This window comes from Lucilia sericata, unplaced genomic scaffold (assembly GCF_015586225.1).
Source record: "Lucilia sericata isolate MDLA Ls3-8-SP2 unplaced genomic scaffold, ASM1558622v1 Contig000042F_arrow, whole genome shotgun sequence".
NCBI classification, from domain to species: Eukaryota; Metazoa; Arthropoda; class Insecta; order Diptera; family Calliphoridae; genus Lucilia; species Lucilia sericata.
Genome location: NW_023994080.1, coordinates 420,878 through 442,857, shown reverse-complemented (window position 1 = coordinate 442,857; position 21,980 = coordinate 420,878). Strand labels below are relative to the sequence as shown.

At 30.2% G+C, this 21,980-nt stretch overlaps 1 protein-coding gene across 1 annotated transcript in view; it reads left to right on the top strand.

Moving 5' to 3' along the window:
• The first annotated feature begins 11,792 nt into the window (after positions 1-11,792).
• Positions 11,793-21,980, top strand: part of LOC119614574 (exostosin-1) — an 82,592-nt gene continuing 72,404 nt past the window's right edge. Inside the window, exon 1 of the mRNA XM_037970690.1 lies at positions 11,793-14,178. Coding sequence (XP_037826618.1) covers positions 13,322-14,178 — 857 coding nt within the window. The 5' untranslated portion in view covers positions 11,793-13,321. The remainder of the gene's footprint in view (positions 14,179-21,980) is intronic.

Sequence of the window (21,980 nt, the reverse complement as noted above, 5' to 3'; positions counted from 1 at the left end):
TATAAAATTTAACCTAGAAACATGAAATTAAGCATGTAGAGCCCGGAGTAAATGAGAATCTATAAAAGGGGACTTTTTGGAACTTTTTCGTCTTTCGACTGGTACTTTTTGAGTTTTCTATAAAATTTAACCTAGAAACATGAATTTAAGCATGTAGAGCCCAGAGTAAATGAGAATCTATAATAGGGGACTTTTTGGTACTTTTTCGTCCTTCGACTGGTACTTTTTGAGTTTTCTATAAAATTTAACCTAGAAACATGAAATTAAGCATGTAGAGCCCTTAGTAAATGAGAATCTATAAAAGGGGACTTTTTGGTACTTTTTCGTCTTTCGACCGATACTTTTTGAGTTTTCTATAAAATTTAACCTAGAAACATGAAATTAAGCATGTAGCCCGGAGTAAATGAGAATCTATAAAAGGGGACTTTTTGGAACATTTTCGTCTTTCGACTGGTACTTTTTGAGTTTTCTATAAAATTTAACCTAGAAACATGAATTTAAGCATGTAGAGCCCGGAGTAAATGAGTATCTATAATAGGGGACTTTTTGGTACTTTTTCGTCCTTCGACTGGTACTTTTTGAGTTTTCTATAAAATTTAAATTACAAACATGAAATTAAGCATGTAGAGCCCAGAGTAAATGAGAATCTATAATAGGGGACTTTTTTGTACTTTTTCGTCCTTCGACTGGTACTTTTTGAGTTTTCTATAAAATTTAACCTAGAAACATGAAATTAAGCATGTAGAGCCCTTAGTAAATGAGAATCTATAAAAGGGGACTTTTTCGTCTTTCGACTGGTACTTTTTGAGTTTTCTATAAAATTTAACCTAGAAACATAAAATTAAGCATGTAGAGCCCTTAGTAAATGAGAATCTATAAAAGGGGACTTTTTGATACTTTTTCGTCCTTCCACTGGTACTTTTTGAGTTTTCTATAAAATTTAACCTAGAAACATGAAATTAAGCATGTAGAGCCCTTAGTAAATGAGAATCTATAAAAGGGGACTTTTTGGTACTTTTTCATCCTTCAACTGGTACTTTTTGAGTTTTCTATAAAATTTAACCTAGAAACATGAAATTAAGCATGTAGAGCCCTTAGTAAATGAGAATCTATAAAAGGGGACTTTTTGGAACTTTTTCGTCTTTCGACTGGTACTTTTTGAGTTTTCTATAAAATTTAACCTAGAAACATGAATTTAAGCATGTAGAGCCCAGAGTGAATGAGAATCTATAATAGGGGACTTTTTGGTACTTTTTCGTCCTTCGACTGGTACTTTTTGAGTTTTCTATCAAATTAAACCTAGAAACATGAAATTAAGCATGCAGAGCCCTTAGTTAATGGGAATATATAAGGGGACTTTTTGGTACTTTTTCGTTCTTCGACTGGTACTTTTTGATTTTTCTATAAAATTTAACCTAGAAACATGAAATTAAGCATGCAGAGCCCTTAGTTAATGGGAATATATAAGGGGACTTTTTGGTACTTTTTCGTTCTTCGACTGGAACTTTTTGATTTTTCTATAAAATTGAATCTAGAAACATGAAATTAAGCATATAGAGCCCGGAGTAAATTGGAAACTATAAAAGAGGACCTTTTTGGTACTTTTTTGTTCTTCGATTGGTACTTTTTGATTTTTCTATAAAATTGAACATAGAAACATGAAATTAAGCATGTAGAGCCCGGAGTAAATAAGAATCTATAAAAGGAGACTTTTTTGTACTTTTTCATTCTTCGACTGGTACTTTTTTCAGTTTTTTATAAAATTTAACCTAGAAACATAAAATTAAGCATGTAGAGCCTGGAGTAAATTAGAATCTATAAAAGGGGACTTTTTGGTACTTTATCGTACTTCGACTCGTACTTTTTGAGTTTTCCATAAAATTAAACCTAGAAACATGAAATTAAGCATGCAGAGGCCTTAGTTAATGAGAATCTATAAAAGTGAACTTTTTGGCACTTTTTCGTCCTTCGATTGGTATTTTTTGAGTTTTCTATAAAATTCAACCTAAAAACATGAAATTAAGCATATAGAGCACGGCGTAAATGAGAATCTATAAAAGTGGACTTTTAAGTACTTAAAATTGAGTACACATATACAATCATCATTTCTTCAAATTAGGGAATTACCAATATTTAAAAATTTGTAATCTTTGTAATACATATTATTTTTTCCTTGCTAAATGAAGAGCCAACATATTTCTCATTCTATAAAAACCCTCGCTAACAAAGTAGCGGGTAATAAGCTAGTATTATATATTCCTGTAATTTTAGAAAATATAGCAAACAAATAAATAATATTTCGACATGTTTTAATGAGAATTTCCATTTCAGCATACATATCGGAAATAGTATATGTATTTAAATGTGAACGTTTAAAAAAAGTGCCCAGCTGACGAACGGTCATCGCTGAAATCAAAACATAAGTATGTATAACAAATCAAGCTAAACAAAAATACTATTTTGTAAATTTTTTAGTAAATCTAAAAAAAGTTAAAGACACAAATTGCCAAATGTCAAAACTTTTTCATCTTACATGTTACAGACACCTTAAAGCAGATAAATATGGGGTAATGTGTATATTACTTTATCTTTATTTTTATTAATTTAATAATTTTCCGCATAAAAATGACTGCATTTCCGTTTTTTCCTAAACAACAATTACATATATGAATTATACTAACATATACACATTTCTATATTTCTGGGTTTAAGTAGATTTTTAGGTCAGTACAACAATACTTTTGCTAAAGCAAAACAATATAAATTTTCATCTGTGAAGAAAAATTTATATTGTTTAATTTTAGAAAGTTCACAATTTTCTTGGAAATCATTTACTCAATACTAGGTTAATAGTTAAAAAAATATTTCCAGACTTTCAAACAAGTTTAAACTAGGGCTCAAAAACATAGTTGTTTAAAAATACTTAAAAATATTTTTACGTTAACTACTCTTGTTATAATTTAATTGTCTTTAAGTTTAATATATTTTAATAATAAATGCAGCCGCAGAATCCGATGTATACCTATTGCCCAAATAAACGCAATCCTTGACCAGCTTCGGGAAGTAAAGTATATTTCAACAATAAACCTTACAAAAAGTACTCAATTCATGTCTGAAACTTTAAAACACTGATCCCAGATAGAATATCTTGGTCAAGGCAACATTAAAGCAAATATCCGAAGGAATCCGTTGCACGGATGGCTCTAAATTGGGAGGCTAAGTCGATAGCAGGACGAGCAGCCTCTTCAGGCTAGTATGATAGGTATTCTGAGTGGACAAACAGCTATACAAAATTGAACGTGAGGATTCAGATAATGTATAGCTTGTAGAGAGGACAGTGAATCTCTGGAGCACTTTCTTCGCCACTGTCAGGCTTTCGCTGCAATTAGATCCAAATGTCTTGAGAGTGATATTATTCCGGTTATAACATCCTTCATGAACACTGATTGGAAAATGCTGCGGAATTACGTCCAGAAAACTGAGTTTCTGAACATCGGGCGATAATACAATATAAGGTGTTGTTGTTATTGTATAGCTTTTAAATTTCGATAAAAATTTATTTGTTCAAACAAGTCTTACATATCTAGCACATGTAGTCTGTCCAGAGATCATCCTTATAGACCCCTCCAAAATTGAGGCAATAAATGCGACGGCGACATCAAAAACAATATGGGAGCTTCGTAGAGTCCTCGGAGTAGCCTCCTGGTATCGATGATTTTAGACGAAAATACTCTTCAACTTAGGAGCAGTGTCTGTTAGTCTTATTAAGAAGGATACCACTATACGGACATGGCCGGTCACCGGCCATTTAAAAGATTACAATCGGGAGACCTGGCACGATGGTCACTAGAGTTACAGTAACAATACGATTTCCAAATCGAGTATCGGCGAGGAAAGCAGCCAGTGTGTACAAAACCAAAAACGAGCACAACAAAACTCCAATTTTTGATGAAATTTTCAGAGGTTTACGATTTTTTCTCATATCTCCGATATTTATAAACCGATTTTGCTAATTTTAAATAGGAAACTTCCCGAAAGCATGTTTGACAGAATTGTTGAAGATTTGGATCCTAAAGATGTCTGGGGTCTTCAGAAAATTGATTTCAACAAGCAGACAGACAGACGGACATTGCTTAATCGGCTCCGCTATCTATGCGTCGGAATATATATATATTTTATAGGGTCGGAAAATTATATTATAGAAATTACAAACAGAATGACAAACTTGTATATATCCTTCTCACGAAGGTGAAGGGTATAAAAACCTCTACTGATTTTATTTGTTCATATTTCTGAGCAATTTTTTTTCCAAAAGCGGAATAGTTTGTTATGATTTCAAGTTGAAATTTTCAACATATAATTTTTAAAGTTCGTTATATAATAATTGTATGAAATCGTACTTGAGAGACTGAAAAATAGTTCGTTTTGTCCGAAGATTCGCTATAAGCGAGTTGAGAAGTAGTTCGTAATAACCGAGTTTGTTATAAGCGAGTTTGACTGTAGTATTTTTAAGCTTGTTATGAATGGTAAAATCATTTTCTAAAACGGACCTTAGATGGAAACCATGTTCAAATACAAACCGATTTTGTCCATTTTCAAACTGCAACAATATAGAATATTTAAGGAAATTGTCTCTTTACCTCCTAGGTTTAGGTTCTATCGTAAAAATATAATAAATAAACATTTTATAAAAAGTTCGGTGCTCGGTCAAAATTTCGCTGAACATTGACCGAACTTTACTTTTTGCCGAACTTCGTACCCGAACGTTCTCTTCAATATAATGCAAAATCTCCTAAACTTATATTTTTTTCCTATATTAAAACGTAAAATTTTGAAATATTGAAAAATCTAATTTATTTTTATAACATACTTGTCTATATTTCGAGCCAAAAAAAGTGGAAAAAATAATACAGAAATCTAAATTTTACCCAATTTTCAAGATGTACCTTATACCTTTTATCGTATGAAATCATTGACATAAAATTTTAAAAATTTCAAAAAGTAAATTTTTAGTTAAAGAAATGTCTGACAGTTGATGGGTTCTAAACAGAAATAATTATGATTATGAAAAATAAATTAGTTGTAAAGCTATAAGGTAAAGTATATTTGTACCTTATAATTCATTCGAGGTGTTTTCATAACTGTTTCTATTACTTTTTTTTACTTGGAACTCAAGATTGGGGACATGAGTCAAAATTATTCTGGCAACACTGTTGTTGTGTTTTGTGGATCTTTTAATACACAGTGACATCTAGTAGAGTGTAGTAAGAGAAAGATTACAAGATGACTATTAACTTGACATATAGATGGCGCTGTTTTCATGTTACCTTTTTTTATTTTATTACTTTAATTTTATTATTCTATAAGGCTCACGAATCACAGAATTCGGGATTTTGAAAAATGGAATTTTCGACATTACATAAATTTCATTACTTTATACATAAAAAACTTAAAATGTTTCTTTCCTATGTTGTTTGAAAACGAAATGAATTAATTTTGTGGAAATAACAGAAATGATATACATATATGTATATTAGGGGGTTCCGTGGACAAATTTTTTGTTGGAATAGTTTTTAGTTTTCTAAAAATAACTGAACATTTTCAGAATTTTAAATTAGGTCAAAGTTTGAGTCAATACTTTTCGGCCAACATAACTATGAATTTATGCTATTGGTTTGTGTCCTTAATAAGAGCTAGTGATATATGATGACACAAACCATAAAACAATACAGACATAAACCATGACCATGCAAATTTTGGCATAACATAATTCGTGTTGAATTTAATATTTTAATCAGCACGATTTTTTATTCATCACGTCGAAATGTTTTCCACTTCCCCCTTTTTGGACTTTTTTGTCGTGGGTCTTTTCCTTTATTTTGTTTTTTATTCATTAAAAAAAACTCGTTAATCAATTGTTATATTTTTTAAACGAAAAAAGAATATAGGAATCTATATATATAAAATTCTAACGTTACTGACTGACTGACTGACTGACTGATTCACTGACTGATTCATCATCGCACAGCCTAAACGGTTGAAGCTAAAGAGCTGAAATTTGGACAGGAGGTTGGTCTCCCGCCAAATAGATCCACTAAGACGGGATTTTTGGAAATTCGAATGTTTAGGGGGTAAAAAAGGGTAAAAACGGGTAAATTCGGTAACCTTATATCTCCTAAACTAGAAAAGATACAAAAACAGTTTAAAGCTTATCGCCGTTCATTTAAAAAATAAACGGACAGGTGTCTGGTACTTTTTTAAAATTCGGCCCCTTTAGGGAATAAACGGGTAAAAACTGTATTTTGGTACTTTTTTCGCACCCCATGTATCTTTTAAACCAGTGCACATTCAAAAAATATTTTTGACTCCTTCATAACTTAACGAAAAAATAAAAATATGAATTTAGTACTTTTTGGATATTCGGACGTTTAAGGGGTTAAAATTGTACCTATTTTTGGTACTTTTTTCATAAAACATTGTTTTTGGTTTATTAACTTATACATATGAATACATAATAAGGGGCTCCCACTACGATGTTGCAACTTTTTGGAATAGAATTTTTATTTCGTTAATGGGGAGGAAAAAAGTACCAAAAGGGGTAAAAATGGGAAATTTGATTTTATTCAACCACAATGATCGAATTTAGATAAAATTTTTAAATTTAAAAACACTACATATCCTAATGGGGTGTTATTTGGAACCCCGGTACCAAGTGATATTTTTTGGTACTTTTCATTCTCCAACTGGTCCTTTTTGAGTTTTCTATGATATTGAAATAGAAACATGAAATTAATAATAAAGGGACTTTTCGCTACTTTTTCGTTCTACACAGGTACTTTTTTGAGTTTTCTTTAAAATTAAACCTAGAAACATGAAATTAAGCATGTAGAGCTCGGAGTAAATGAGAATCTATAAAATGGGACTTTTTGGTACTTTTTCGTTCTTCAAAAGGTACTTTTTGAATTTTCTATAATATTGAACCTAGAAACATGAAATTAAACATGTAGAGACCGGAGTAAATGAGAATCTATAAAAGGGGACTTTTTGGTACTTTTTCGTCCTTCGACTGGTACTTTTTGAGTTTTCTGTAAAATTTAACCTAGAAACATGAAATTAAGCATGTAGAGCCCGGAGTAAATGAGAATCTATAAAAGGGGACTATTTGGTACTTTTTCGTCCTTCGACTGGTACTTTTTGAGTTTTCTATAAAATTTAACCTAGAAACATGAAATTAAGCATGCGGAGGCCTTAGTTAATGAGAATCTATAAAAGGGGAATTTTTGGTACTTTTTCGTCCTTCCACTGGTACTTTTTGAGTTTTCTATAAAATTTAACCTAGAAACATGAAATTAAGCATGCGGAGGCCTTAGTTAATGAGAATCTATAAAAGGGGACTTTTTGGTACTTTTTCGTCCTTCGACTGGTACTTTTTGAGTTTTCTATAAAATTTAACCTAGAAACATAAAATTAAGCATGTAGAGCCCTTAGTAAATGAGAATCTATAAAAGGGGACTATTTGGTACTTTTTCGTCTTTCGACTGGTACTTTTTGAGTTTTCTATAAAATTTAACCTAGAAACATGAAATTAAGCATGTAGAGCCCTTAGTAAATGAGAATCTATAAAAGGGGACTTTTTGGTACTTTTTCGTTTTTCGACTGGTACTTTTTGAGTTTTCTATAAAATTTAACCTAGAAACATGAAATTAAGCATGTAGAGCACTTAGTAAATGAGAATCTATAAAAGGGGACTTTTTGGTACTTTTTCGTCCTTCGACTGGTACTTTTTGAGTTTTCTATAAAATTTAACCTAGAAACATGAAATTAAGCATGTAGAGCCCTTAGTAAATGAGAATCTATAAAAGGGGACCTTTTTGGTACTTTTTCGTCTTTCGACTGATACTTTTTGAGTTTTCTATAAAATTTAACCTAGAAACATGAAATTAAGCATGTAGCCCGGAGTAAATGAGAATCTATAAAAGGGGACTTTTTGGAACATTTTCGTCTTTCGACTGGTACTTTTTGAGTTTTCTATAAAATTTAACCTAGAAACATGAATTTAAGCATGTAGAGTCCAGAGTAAATGAGAATCTATAATAAGGGACTTTTTGGTACTTTTTCGTCCTTCGACTGGTACTTTTTGAGTTTTCTATAAAATTTAATCTACAAACATGAAATTAAGCATGTAGAGCCCAGAGTAAATGAGAATCTATAATAGGGGACTTTTTGGTACTTTTTCGTCCTTCGACTGGTACTTTTTGAGTTTTCTATAAAATTTAACCTAGAAACATGAAATTAAGCATGTAGAGCCCTTAGTAAATGAGAATCTATAAAAGGGGACTTTTTGGAACTTTTTCGTCTTTCGACTGGTACTTTTTGAGTTTTCTATAAAATTTAACCTAGAAACATGAATTTAAGCATGTAGAGCCCAGAGTAAATGAGAATCTATAATAGGGGACTTTTTGGTACTTTTTCGTCCTTCGACTGGTACTTTTTGAGTTTTCTATAAAATTTAACCTAAAAACATGAAATTAAGCATGTAGAGCCCGGAGTAAATGAGAATCTATAAAAGGGACTTTTTGGTACTTTTTCGTCCTTCGACTGGTACTTTTTGAGTTTTCTATAAAATTTAACCTAGAAACATGAAATTAAGCATGCGGAGGCCTTAGTTAATGAGAATCTATAAAAGGGGACTTTTTGGTACTTTTTCGTCCTTCGACTGGTACTTTTTGAGTTTTCTATAAAATTTAACCTAGAAACATAAAATTAAGCATGTAGAGCCCTTAGTAAATGAGAATCTATAAAAGGGGACTATTTGGTACTTTTTCGTCTTTCGACTGGTACTTTTTGAGTTTTCTATAAAATTTAACCTAGAAACATGAAATTAAGCATGTAGAGCCCTTAGTAAACGAGAATCTATAAAAGGGGACTTTTTGGTACTTTTTCATCCTTCGACTGGTACTTTTTGAGTTTTCTATAAAATTTAACCTAGAAACATGAAATTAAGCATGTAGAGCCCTTAGTAAATGAGAATCTATAAAAGGGGACTTTTTGGTACTTTTTCGTCTTTCGACTGATACTTTGTGAGTTTTCTATAAAATTTAACCTAGAAACATGAAATTAAGCATGTAGAGCCCGGAGTAAATGAGAATCTATAAAAGGGGACTTTTTGGAACTTTTTCGTCTTTCGACTGGTACTTTTTGAGTTTTCTATAAAATTTAACCTAGAAACATGAATTTAAGCATGTAGAGCCCAGAGTAAATGAGAATCTATAATAGGGGACTTTTTGGTACTTTTTCGTCCTTCGACTGGTACTTTTTGAGTTTTCTATAAAATTTAACCTAGAAACATGAAATTAAGCATGTAGAGCCCTTAGTAAATGAGAATCTATAAAAGGGGACTTTTTGGAACTTTTTCGTCTTTCGACCGATACTTTTTGAGTTTTCTATAAAATTTAACCTAGAAACATGAAATTAAGCATGTAGCCCGGAGTAAATGAGAATCTATAAAAGGGGACTTTTTGGAACATTTTCGTCTTTCGACTGGTACTTTTTGAGTTTTCTATAAAATTTAACCTAGAAACATGAATTTAAGCATGTAGAGCCCGGAGTAAATGAGTATCTATAATAGGGGACTTTTTGGTACTTTTTCGTCCTTCGACTGGTACTTTTTGAGTTTTCTATAAAATTTAAATTACAAACATGAAATTAAGCATGTAGAGCCCAGAGTAAATGAGAATCTATAATAGGGGACTTTTTTGTACTTTTTCGTCCTTCGACTGGTACTTTTTGAGTTTTCTATAAAATTTAACCTAGAAACATGAAATTAAGCATGTAGAGCCCTTAGTAAATGAGAATCTATAAAAGGGGACTTTTTCGTCTTTCGACTGGTACTTTTTGAGTTTTCTATAAAATTTAACCTAGAAACATAAAATTAAGCATGTAGAGCCCTTAGTAAATGAGAATCTATAAAAGGGGACTTTTTGATACTTTTTCGTCCTTCCACTGGTACTTTTTGAGTTTTCTATAAAATTTAACCTAGAAACATGAAATTAAGCATGTAGAGCCCTTAGTAAATGAGAATCTATAAAAGGGGACTTTTTGGTACTTTTTCATCCTTCAACTGGTACTTTTTGAGTTTTCTATAAAATTTAACCTAGAAACATGAAATTAAGCATGTAGAGCCCTTAGTAAATGAGAATCTATAAAAGGGGACTTTTTGGAACTTTTTCGTCTTTCGACTGGTACTTTTTGAGTTTTCTATAAAATTTAACCTAGAAACATGAATTTAAGCATGTAGAGCCCAGAGTGAATGAGAATCTATAATAGGGGACTTTTTGGTACTTTTTCGTCCTTCGACTGGTACTTTTTGAGTTTTCTATCAAATTAAACCTAGAAACATGAAATTAAGCATGCAGAGCCCTTAGTTAATGGGAATATATAAGGGGACTTTTTGGTACTTTTTCGTTCTTCGACTGGTACTTTTTGATTTTTCTATAAAATTTAACCTAGAAACATGAAATTAAGCATGCAGAGCCCTTAGTTAATGGGAATATATAAGGGGACTTTTTGGTACTTTTTCGTTCTTCGACTGGAACTTTTTGATTTTTCTATAAAATTGAACCTAGAAACATGAAATTAAGCATATAGAGCCCGGAGTAAATTGGAAACTATAAAAGAGGACCTTTTTGGTACTTTTTTGTTCTTCGATTGGTACTTTTTGATTTTTCTATAAAATTGAACATAGAAACATGAAATTAAGCATGTAGAGCCCGGAGTAAATAAGAATCTATAAAAGGAGACTTTTTTGTACTTTTTCATTCTTCGACTGGTACTTTTTTCAGTTTTTTATAAAATTTAACCTAGAAACATAAAATTAAGCATGTAGAGCCTGGAGTAAATTAGAATCTATAAAAGGGGACTTTTTGGTACTTTATCGTACTTCGACTCGTACTTTTTGAGTTTTCCATAAAATTAAACCTAGAAACATGAAATTAAGCATGCAGAGGCCTTAGTTAATGAGAATCTATAAAAGTGAACTTTTTGGCACTTTTTCGTCCTTCGATTGGTATTTTTTGAGTTTTCTATAAAATTCAACCTAAAAACATGAAATTAAGCATATAGAGCACGGCGTAAATGAGAATCTATAAAAGTGGACTTTTAAGTACTTAAAATTGAGTACACATATACAATCATCATTTCTTCAAATTAGGGAATTACCAATATTTAAAAATTTGTAATCTTTGTAATACATATTATTTTTTCCTTGCTAAATGAAGAGCCAACATATTTCTCATTCTATAAAAACCCTCGCTAACAAAGTAGCGGGTAATAAGCTAGTTATAAATAAAATTGGTTACGAAAAGACCGCAATTATTTTATGTATAAATCCTTAATGTTTTGACAAATAGATGTCAGTAGTGTTAACAATTTATTATAGCGCATGTTCAATACAATTTTCCAGTAAAACTCACAATGGTATTGAGTGTGGCAACACCGTTTTCTTTTTTACTTGACAGTTTAATAACGTAAACAAAAACAAATAACAACAAACACTTTCTTCTACAACAAGGTAAAACAACTGATAAGAAAATATGTAGTATGTATGTATGTATGTCGAATGTACGAAACAAAACAATCAAATAGGAGTAAAAGCAGAGTGATAAAACAATACCAATCCTTATGGGAATAAGTTGCATGGAATTTGGGATTGAAATGTCTGATTTACAATTGGGAAACGAAAATTGCTACTAGAACGAGTTAGTTGCACATAAGACTTCTAAGCGAAATGTTATTTAGCATTGAGTTCGTACGGTAGCGCGCTTTTTTAGAAAATCAAAATTTACACATATTTCGACAATATAGAGTGCCAATGTTGTTCGCTTTTAAAGTTGGCATAATTAAACATTCGGTTATTTATAATGTATACCTATTTATTCTTCAAAAGAAATGAATTCAATTTGAAAAAATAAAAAAATATTTTTTTTAATATACTGCGGCATCTAGTGTGCAAAAAAAGCAACAAAGTCTATCAATGACACAGTGTATAGTGCTATAAAAAACCAGCAACAACTATTTAATTAATAAATCGGTTTGTTTTGACAAATAGATGTCCGTAGCGTTAATAACAATTTCTCATAGCGCATGTTCAATGCAATTTTCCAATGTCAAGAATCCCATAAATCCCCGAGTTGTATTAGTATGGCATCACTATGTACTTATTTTTTACTTGACAGTTTATTGACAACTGTCAAATACTCTCACGCTCTTGTTCTGCTCTCTGTTTTATTCGTTTATTAAAATTCGGTCGTTTTGCTTGTGATTTGTGAAAAAAAGTAAAAAAATAAAAAGTGGAATCAATTTAAGTTAGAATTTACTCAAACTGAATAAAATTCATGATTAATTATGTGAAAAGAAATTCAGAATCAAATGTTTTTAATTGAAAAGAAGCAAACATTCAGTAGAGTGTTAGAAAATAAATCTGTGTTTATGGGCTAACGCCCCCAGTGCTGCTGCCGCCACTAAACGACCAGAAGAAGAAGATGTTTCGAAAGTATAGAAATTTCTTCTTCTGCTAAGGAAAGCGAAAAAAACCAAAGAAAAATTTATTCAGTGGTGGAGCTGCATCAATGTTATTTTTCCTTGGGAAAATTAAATACAAAAACAAAAATCTAATTGAAAAATGTGCAATATTTGGAATAGATACAAAAAAACACAGCAACTATGTTTCCGAAGTTTCCTGCTTTTCTTTGATTGCTGGAAAATATTACGGATGCCACAAAATGTTTGGCATCCCTTAGATGCAAGTAGTAAAATATAAATTATTCACAAAAAAATATTCAGAAAAAAACGAAATAAATGATATAGTTTTAACAAAAATAATTATAATAAAAGAAAAAAAAAAAAAAAACAAGAATAAAACATAATCAAACCAATGACAGGCTCCTGTCGCATACACAGCAGTGACAAATAGTTGTTAACCCTTCAAAACCGTGTTAATGTGCACTCGTCCCACCTTCACTGGCACCTCCTCACCGCCACCCTACAACCACTACAACTATTTTTACAACTATTACTCCTCAAAAATATATAACGACTGACTCTGTAGCTGCTACTCCTACTACAGCAATTACGAATCGAAACTTTACCTTTTTAATACCACTCACCTACAAACATACAAACAAAAACACAACAACTCACTTAATTTAGAACAACTGTGCAACAACAAAACCAAATATAAACGTAAAAAGAAAACATAATAATAACAACTAAAGTGTAGAAAGAATTTAAATAAAATAATTAAAATAAATTAAAAAAGAACAAAATGCAAGCTAAAAAACGTTACATACTTGTGTTTGTATCCTGCGCATTTCTGGCGTACTGTTATTTTGGTGGTTACCGGCTGAAAAATGCAGCACATCGTCGTCGCGGCTCTTCATCTTCGCCTTCAATCGAAGGTGACAGCGAGTCTCTGGATCATTTGCCTAGTTATCTTTCAAATGAGGCGGTAAATGACTATTTAAGTTCTATTGGTCCAGAAATGGCAGAAACAATCTCTAAATCACGAACGGGAGCAGAAAACTTGCCAGCATCTGGTGAACAAGCACCTGCGAATGCAATAGCAACATCGTTGTCAGCACGCTCCTGTCGCATGGAGACATGTTTCGATTTTAGCAAATGCTACAATGAGTTTCTCATTTATGTCTATCCACCCGAACCGCTTAATTCACTGGGTGCTGCTCCGCCAATTTCACCCAATTACCAAAAGATCATTACCGCCATACAAGAGTCACGCTATTATACGCCAGACCCGGAACGGGCTTGTCTTTTCGTGTTAGGCATCGATACTTTGGATCGCGATTCGCTATCAGAGGATTACGTGCGTAATGTACCGTCTCGTTTGGCTCGTCTACCTCATTGGAACAATGGTCGTAATCATGTTATATTTAATTTGTACTCGGGCACTTGGCCCGACTACGTTGAACATTCGCTTGGTTTCGATACGGGCGAAGCGATTTTAGCTAAGGCCAGCATGAGTGTACAACAGATGCGACCAGGTTTCGATATAAGCATTCCATTGTTTCACAAGCAATTTCCGTTACGCGCCGGTTCTACAGGTCTGGCATCGTCCATGCATTTTCCATCAAACAAAAAGTATCTGCTGGCTTTTAAAGGCAAACGGTAAGTTTATTTTTTATGTTTTGTGAAATATATGTATGTATGTTCTTTTAGTTTAGCGCTTGAAATTGTGGGGAATCAAAGAATGTTTTGGAACGAATATTCGTCTGAAATGGAATATACTCGTGCTTAAGAAATATCAATTTATTAACTTCAAAATTTATATTCTGACGCCTGATAACATAAGAATCTAAATATTTTAATATATTTTAAAAGTTTGCTACAACCGTACATTTTTTAAGTAATTTAACATATAGTCACCTAAAACGTAAACGCCCCTATTTAACATTTTTCAAATTTTTCAGGAGAAGCAAAAAACTACTAAAACTAAACTACTATATAAAATCGATTTTGAATTTTTGGTTAGTTAGAGCCGTTTGCGTTTCAGGTGACGATATTTGAGAAAAATGTATTATCAATTTTAAATTTATACGAAGGAAAATTCCTCAACCTGCTTTGTTTTAAGATTGGTTAAGTTTTGACCCACCTCTCATGCAGAAAATCTGTTTATATTATAAACTTTATAGTAAGTAAATCTTTCAAAATTAAGCATGTATGTATGATAAAGTTCTACAAAAATTATTTGTTTTCGATATTAATAACTTGTTTAAATTTACTAATTAACAACCATATATTTTAAAAGAAAATTTATGGGCTCGATATGGTCTTATTCAAGTTCAATTAATAAATCTATAATTGTTTATTGAAAAAACTCTAAAATGAATTCAAAACTTTTTGAAATTTTATTGAAACACTCTAAAATATAATTAAATATAAAAATTCGTGAACATGTTTTGATGTCGAATATAAACCTATTTAGTAGTCTATTGTACGTAGGAAAATTCGTTCCCCTTAATTGCTGATATTTTTTTTTTGAAGAATACCACAATTATCATTGATTCTAAAGGGAATTTAACGCCAAATTCTTCAATGAAACTGAATGGAATCCATAAAAAAAGAACAGAAAAAAGAAAACCTTAGAGGTTTGGGAGAATTTCTAGAATTGGGCTGAAATAGATGTTACATTTGTCAGAACACATTACCATTTGCTTAGCATAGAAGTTTACTCTAGTTAGTCCAGTTAGAGTTAGTTAGAGTTGGTTTCATAATCTCATAATCTTCTCAAGAAGAAGTAAATTTTTGAGATTTAAAAAGTACATTCGTACTCTATGACAGTCTTTGAGATAATCTTAACGATTACTCAACAAAACCCACAGCAAATCTTTCAAGTCCCATCTGAGAGAGGACATGATATTATTGAAAGCACCTTTGATATCGTAGCAACAAGACCTTGTCTATCTAATCGAATGTGAAAATCATTCTGTGCATTAAAATTTTATTTTTATACCCTACACCACTACAGTGGGGATGGTATTATTGTTTGTTGATGTTTGTAACACTCAAAAATATTAGTCCTACACCCACTTTCTGATACGATTAAACTGCATATGTATGTATTTATGTCCATCTGTTCTACCGTATGTGTGTCCATGTAAACCTTTGCAAGTTTTCAAACAAATTTGATGAAATTTGGTACATACTCTTCTTATGACCCAAGAACGAAAAAATCCAAAATTTTAACATAGTCACTGGTGTAGGGTACCATATGGTCGGCCATACCCGTCTATACTTGTTAATTCTAAAATCGTTCATTTCGTAATCTTGAGACTTTCCAAATGAACTCTTTTTATTTCCAACTACGAAACAAATTTATTTAAAGATTTTTAGAGGTGAAAAGTTTATCATCTCGTCTTCTAAAATATTTGACTGTAGTCTTTAAAGCTTTTGTTTTGCTGTGATGGTGAAATAAAGAATGTTTGGTTAAATATTTTATTCTCATATAAATTTTTTAATTTATGAAAAATAGCTAAAAGAACAATTTGAATTAATGTTAATAAGAAATATTCATATTTATATAAATACATACAAATGATTAAATATGTTTGTATGTATATGCCATACAATTCTATAAACCAACTTAATAAGTACATATGCAGTAAATGCTTGCAGACAAGCAACTTGAAGATCATATAATTTAATAAATTTGTCTTTACATTAAGCTTATTAAGATGGTACACATAAATAAATTGTGTTTATTGTAATATTCCAATTTACAATTGAAACTAGATTCAAATACATAATATGTATTTATTTATATATACTTTTACTTTTTGCCAAAACTACTGTTGAATTTTAAAATATTTTGTGATGCCATCCTAATGATGTTTTTTTCATATAATTTTTCTTGCATATAATTGGATTTTATGGCCATTAATTCGGAGAAACATTATTATTAATAAATAAACTATCAACGAGTTAAAATTACTAAACCCTAAAATGCTTTGCTCTTACATAGTCGATTCAAATTAAAATTGCAACTTTGTGGGCTTTGTATCCTGTTACATACTATGTGATCGACTACAAACTTGAGTTTTACAAGGAAAAATTTTAATTGTTATATATAAATTTATTGTAACTCAAGAATTGTCGCCATTAATATAAAATATTTTCTACACAACATATAGTTTGCATGTTTTAGTTTTTGTCGTTATTGAAATTCTTTAAAATAGAAATTTGTTTTAGATTTAATTGAAATTATTGTACACATCCTACATGAACAAAAAATATTCCTCTTCGTACGTGTTCAAAGCTGGAGGTAAGAGTAAAGAAAGAAAAGAAATAAATAAATTTGTCTGACTTTGAATGAACAACGGAAGAAGAATGAAATTCTTTCGATTAATTTAGAAAAAAAATGAGCCAAAGATTTGCATTGTGTTGTTTGAACATTTCTATTTATATAATAATAGAAATGTTTGATTAAATTACTCACAGCTTGTTGTAGTTTTGAAATTAAGTTGTTAATTTGTATTTATTAAATTGTATTTATACAAATATATAAATAAACTTTTTAATATTTTTAATACAACTATCCAAACTACAACCACCTGTCTTACCATTTTATCACTTATAAAGATTGAACCCACCAAAATCGAAAAATTTTAAATCGTTTATAATTTCAAATCTAAGTAACCAATTAAAAAAAAAATAAATTTGAATAGCCTATAGTCTCCTTATTTAAAGCCAAATAAAATTTTTTTATTGTTTATTTCGTTTTGAAAAAATGGCTTCAGAGCTTAGTCGGATAAAACTTATATTCCTTAGTGCATTGTCCTCTAAACGAAATTTTTGATAGAGTCACAGGTGGTAATTATAATTAAAAAAATTTAGACTAAGTAGATATCAAACTTTAATTTGTTTAGTATTTTTACTTTTTTGAAAATTTAAATATACTATTACTATTATGTATACTTATAGTATTTTATTTGTTTTCTATTAAATATTACTTTTATGGTTTATTGAAATAAAAATATTTTTTTAATATTTTAATGGATAAAAGTAATAAAAAAAATTCCATATTTACGGTCTGCCTCTGAAATTGAGACAATTACAGCAGTGAATGTTAATTTAGCACATATTTATATTTATATTATTTGACATATCAAAATTTATGTAAATTATTTTAGCAAATAATATTTGGTCAATCGAATATTCAATTATCGGATAATGAATCACATTTCCTACAGCTTTTTAAGAGAATTTTAATTGAAATCTTTTTCTGTGCACTAGTGTAATAATGCATACGTTGCATTCTTTTTTTAAAATGTATTTCTTTTTTATTTTTATTTTAATTTATTTGCTTCTTGTTGTCAAATATAATCAAATATATCATATTCATCTATAAAAAAAAACTTAAACGAAATCTTCCGCTAATATTATCTGTCAACTGCTCTAGTATTATAATCTTAAATCATAAACAACTAAAACAATGGGGAAGCAAATTGAACTTTTATAACGATTTTAGCAGACACTGACATACATATGCATCTACATATTTATAATTTGTATATACAAATCTAAACACATTTGCTGCAATAGGGTCATAACTTAAAATCCGGTTATTTTCTTAAGTTCCATAAAATTCTTTCTGTGAAAAAATCTTTGACATAATTTTAACTTTACTGCCCAGGAAAAATTTCAGAACTTGTTCTAAAAACAACTAGTTCTAGAACGAGTGCAAATAGAACCAATTCAGATTCTTAAACAACAACGTTGGAACTTCGGAACATTGTTTTGGTTCTAAAATACTTCTAAAGAGTTTTAAGGAACTAGTTTTTTGACACTAGTTATATATTGATACTACACTAGTTCAATGGAATGCGTACTAGTTCCGAAACAACTTCTTGGAATCAAAAAATTAAAATTTTTTAAACTTATTTTTATCGAAATATAAAATGCATTCATATGTATATTTCTGCATACAACTGAATTATAAGGCTTTAAAAATATTCCCCAGTGAATTGTACCGAGAGAATGGAAAGTTAGCTGCTGGTTTTGTATATCCTGTACAAACAATTTTTGATATACGTGTGGCTGAATGATCATGAATATTAAGATTATAAGACATTGGTATGTAAGTTTTCTTAACAAAATTTGTACAATATTAATAATTCCTTAACAGTTTCTCAAAATTGGTGCTAATCCGCTGAAAAAATAACTGTTTTTAAATTAAATAAGCGTATACGTTCTCTAAAGCTTCCCTAGAACTAGTTCTGAGGTTGACAAATTCGAACAAAAATCATTGATTAAAGAACTAGTTCCAGAACCGTTCCAAAGAATGAGTGTCGACTCCATAATGCTTCCTCAGAACCAGTTCGAACAAAAATCATTGTTCTCAACGCCAAAGTAGAACGAGTACAGGCTATAATCATGCGTTCTATAACTAGTTGTGGAACTAATACAATTTTTGCTGGATATTATTATTAAAAATGTAGCATAAAATCAATTAGAAAATTTACTATATTTTTTTTTGTAAAAGTGTGGAGGGAGAAACTTAGCTCTTTAGCTTCAACCGTTTAGGCTGTGCGATGTTGAATCAGTCAGTCAGTAACGTTAAAATTGTTTATATATAGATTAGAAATTATAAGAATTGTATGAGTTGTATACGTCATATGTCTCATATAATAAACTCTCCGACATTAAACCAAGATGAATTCAAATTAATATAAGAGTTATATATTCGGCTGTGACGGATCTTGTACATATACAGTGCTGTGCAAAATAATAGACTTATTTTTATTTGTTTTAATTATTTACTCAAAAACTAAACTGAAAATACAATATTTACAATAGTTCATATTTTTACTAAAAGTTTATTGTACGTATAAATTTGCAAACAATTATTTTTCTGTTGTTCAAAATAATAGATTTTTTGAAACATCTTTAAAAGAATATTTTTTATTTCATGAAACACCAAAACAAAATTACTTTTTTTATTCATATTATAGAAGTTTAGAATCAAGGTGCTTATCATTCTTGTTTAAAACGCATAGTATACTTCTCACTAAGGAGAACTACCCAGTTTTCTTCGACCGGTTTTTTGCTACGGAGTTTTCGAATGTTAGAAAAAACCCGGTTTGCTGCAGTCGAATAATTCGGTTTATTGTGAAAATGCATTTTTAATATGCGGTCGTTAGTTTTTAAGACTAATATAAACATAAAAACAATTTTCTGGAATGGGCCTTATATGGGCATTGGGTCGAATGTGGTCCGATTTTAAAAAGAAAATTTACAGAATTATTTGTAGATCCTTAAAACATACTCCTGACTAATATTATAACTAGAGTCCGACCGAACTCAAAATTTTGTTCGGTGCCGAACACCGAACCCGAACTTCGGTAAATTTGAAAGTTCGGCCGAACCCGAACTTTGTTCGGTTTTCAAAGTTCGGTGAACACTAACTTTTTTTAAATGAAAAATAATACTTTTTTATTTTTGGTTTTTAAACGATTTATTGACAATGATATAATTATCTGTAAGAGCACGCTGAGAAAAAACATGGTTGTAATAACCATGTTCTAAGAGCAACATATTATGATTAAAATTATGATTGTAGTCTAAACATATTATCGTTATTGTAACAATTTTAAAATATCATATGATTAAATACCGTCAAAACATCATGATATTTTTGTATTTATCATAATATTGTTATACATGATATTATGATCCAATGTGATAAAAATTTCGTTTTAAATATGTATCGAAATCAAAATGAATTTTATCGAATCAGTAAAATTAGTTTTTAAAAAAATAAAATATATATATACAACACTTAACACAATTCGCAAATTTCAATTTGCCAATTTATATGAAATATTGGTTCATAAAAAAATTTAAGTATAATTTCATAAAAATTAAAAATACTAGTATTTTTAAGCCTGTTATGAACGTTAGTAATTTTCTAAAGCGAACATTATATGGTGGCCATGTCCAAATGTAAACCGATTTTGTCCATTTTGAATACCAATCAAACTGCAACAATAGTTTAGGTCCTATCGTTCTTTCAAGAGACTGACAGACTGACTTACTGACAGACATGTCTACAAATCAAAGGTTTATAATCGAAACTAGATAATTCAAATTAAATGTTTCACTTTTCTTAGCTTTTTAATCAGTTTCTAGTTAACAGTTTTTCAAATCAGCCGAAAAAATGAACGGTTACAAAAGCGTTTTGTACCTATGTATATCCGAAATTTATTGTACAGCCAGGATGTATGATAACTTCTGTAAACAGATTTTCAGCATTTTTAAAACTTTTTGATGATATAAAAATATGATAAAAAAACATTTTATAAAAAGTTCGGCGTTCGGTGTTCGGTCAAAATTTCGCCGAACACCGAACATTGACCGAACCTCACTTTTTACCGAACTCCGAACCCATACCCGAACGTTCGGTAGATTATATTGATGCATAATCGGGGCGCTTACGAGTATTTAAGCGGGGCTATGTGGCTAAAAGCAACTAATCACCATCTTTCTTGGGCCATAATAGTGCTATATACCAAATTTTTTCCAGATATCTTTAAGCTTCTGATCTGTAATTTAATATTAATCAACTCCGTAAGTGGCTTTGAGCCTATTGGAGTCCTTTAAGCTTAGTTAAGTACTATTATTTTTGGTTTTTATCCAGCAAAAAAATTTTGAAGCTATTCAAGAAGAAGGGATACTTTCACGATTTCTTTTGAACGTATTCAATATAATGCGTTTTAAATACATTCCTATATTCTAATAAATTTGTCAGAAGTGAGCGCATGAAAAATTTGTATCCAATTCACTCATGTAACTGTAATATAGGAATTGTAATATTTCACTGTAATTTGGTATTCTCTTAGGATTTAAATGAAACGTGAATTTTAAACCAATAAATATTAAAAATAACATTAATTCTATTAGGTTTTTGTATATAATATTTGTTAAAATTAGTAATATCAAGTCAATTTTTAAATCTTACTTAATAAGAAAAGGAAAAAACCAAGTTGACTGACTATTTAACGGATTTGAAAATATAATGGGTATTTTAATGCATTTTAAAATCAGTTATTAATTTTTTATTTTGTTATCATACATAATTTTTATCAATATCACACTAAAAAATTAATTTAAATAGTAAAAATTAATTCATAGTACCTTCAATAATGCATTTTAAAATAAATATAGTGCACCAATGAAAATTCGCATTAAAAACATCGAATGTTCATTGGTTATAAGCACTCATTTTAATGACGAATTATTTTCCAAATACGAACCCATGTCACGCTATGTTAAAATCATGCATGTTTCACCTAAATATGAACCAGTTCATTATCAGTTAAACCCATGCATTTACTACTTTTTTTGCACGTCTTTTTTTGCTGGGTACTAACTAGGGTGATCGACTCGGTTTTTCAACCGGTTTTAAACCCGTT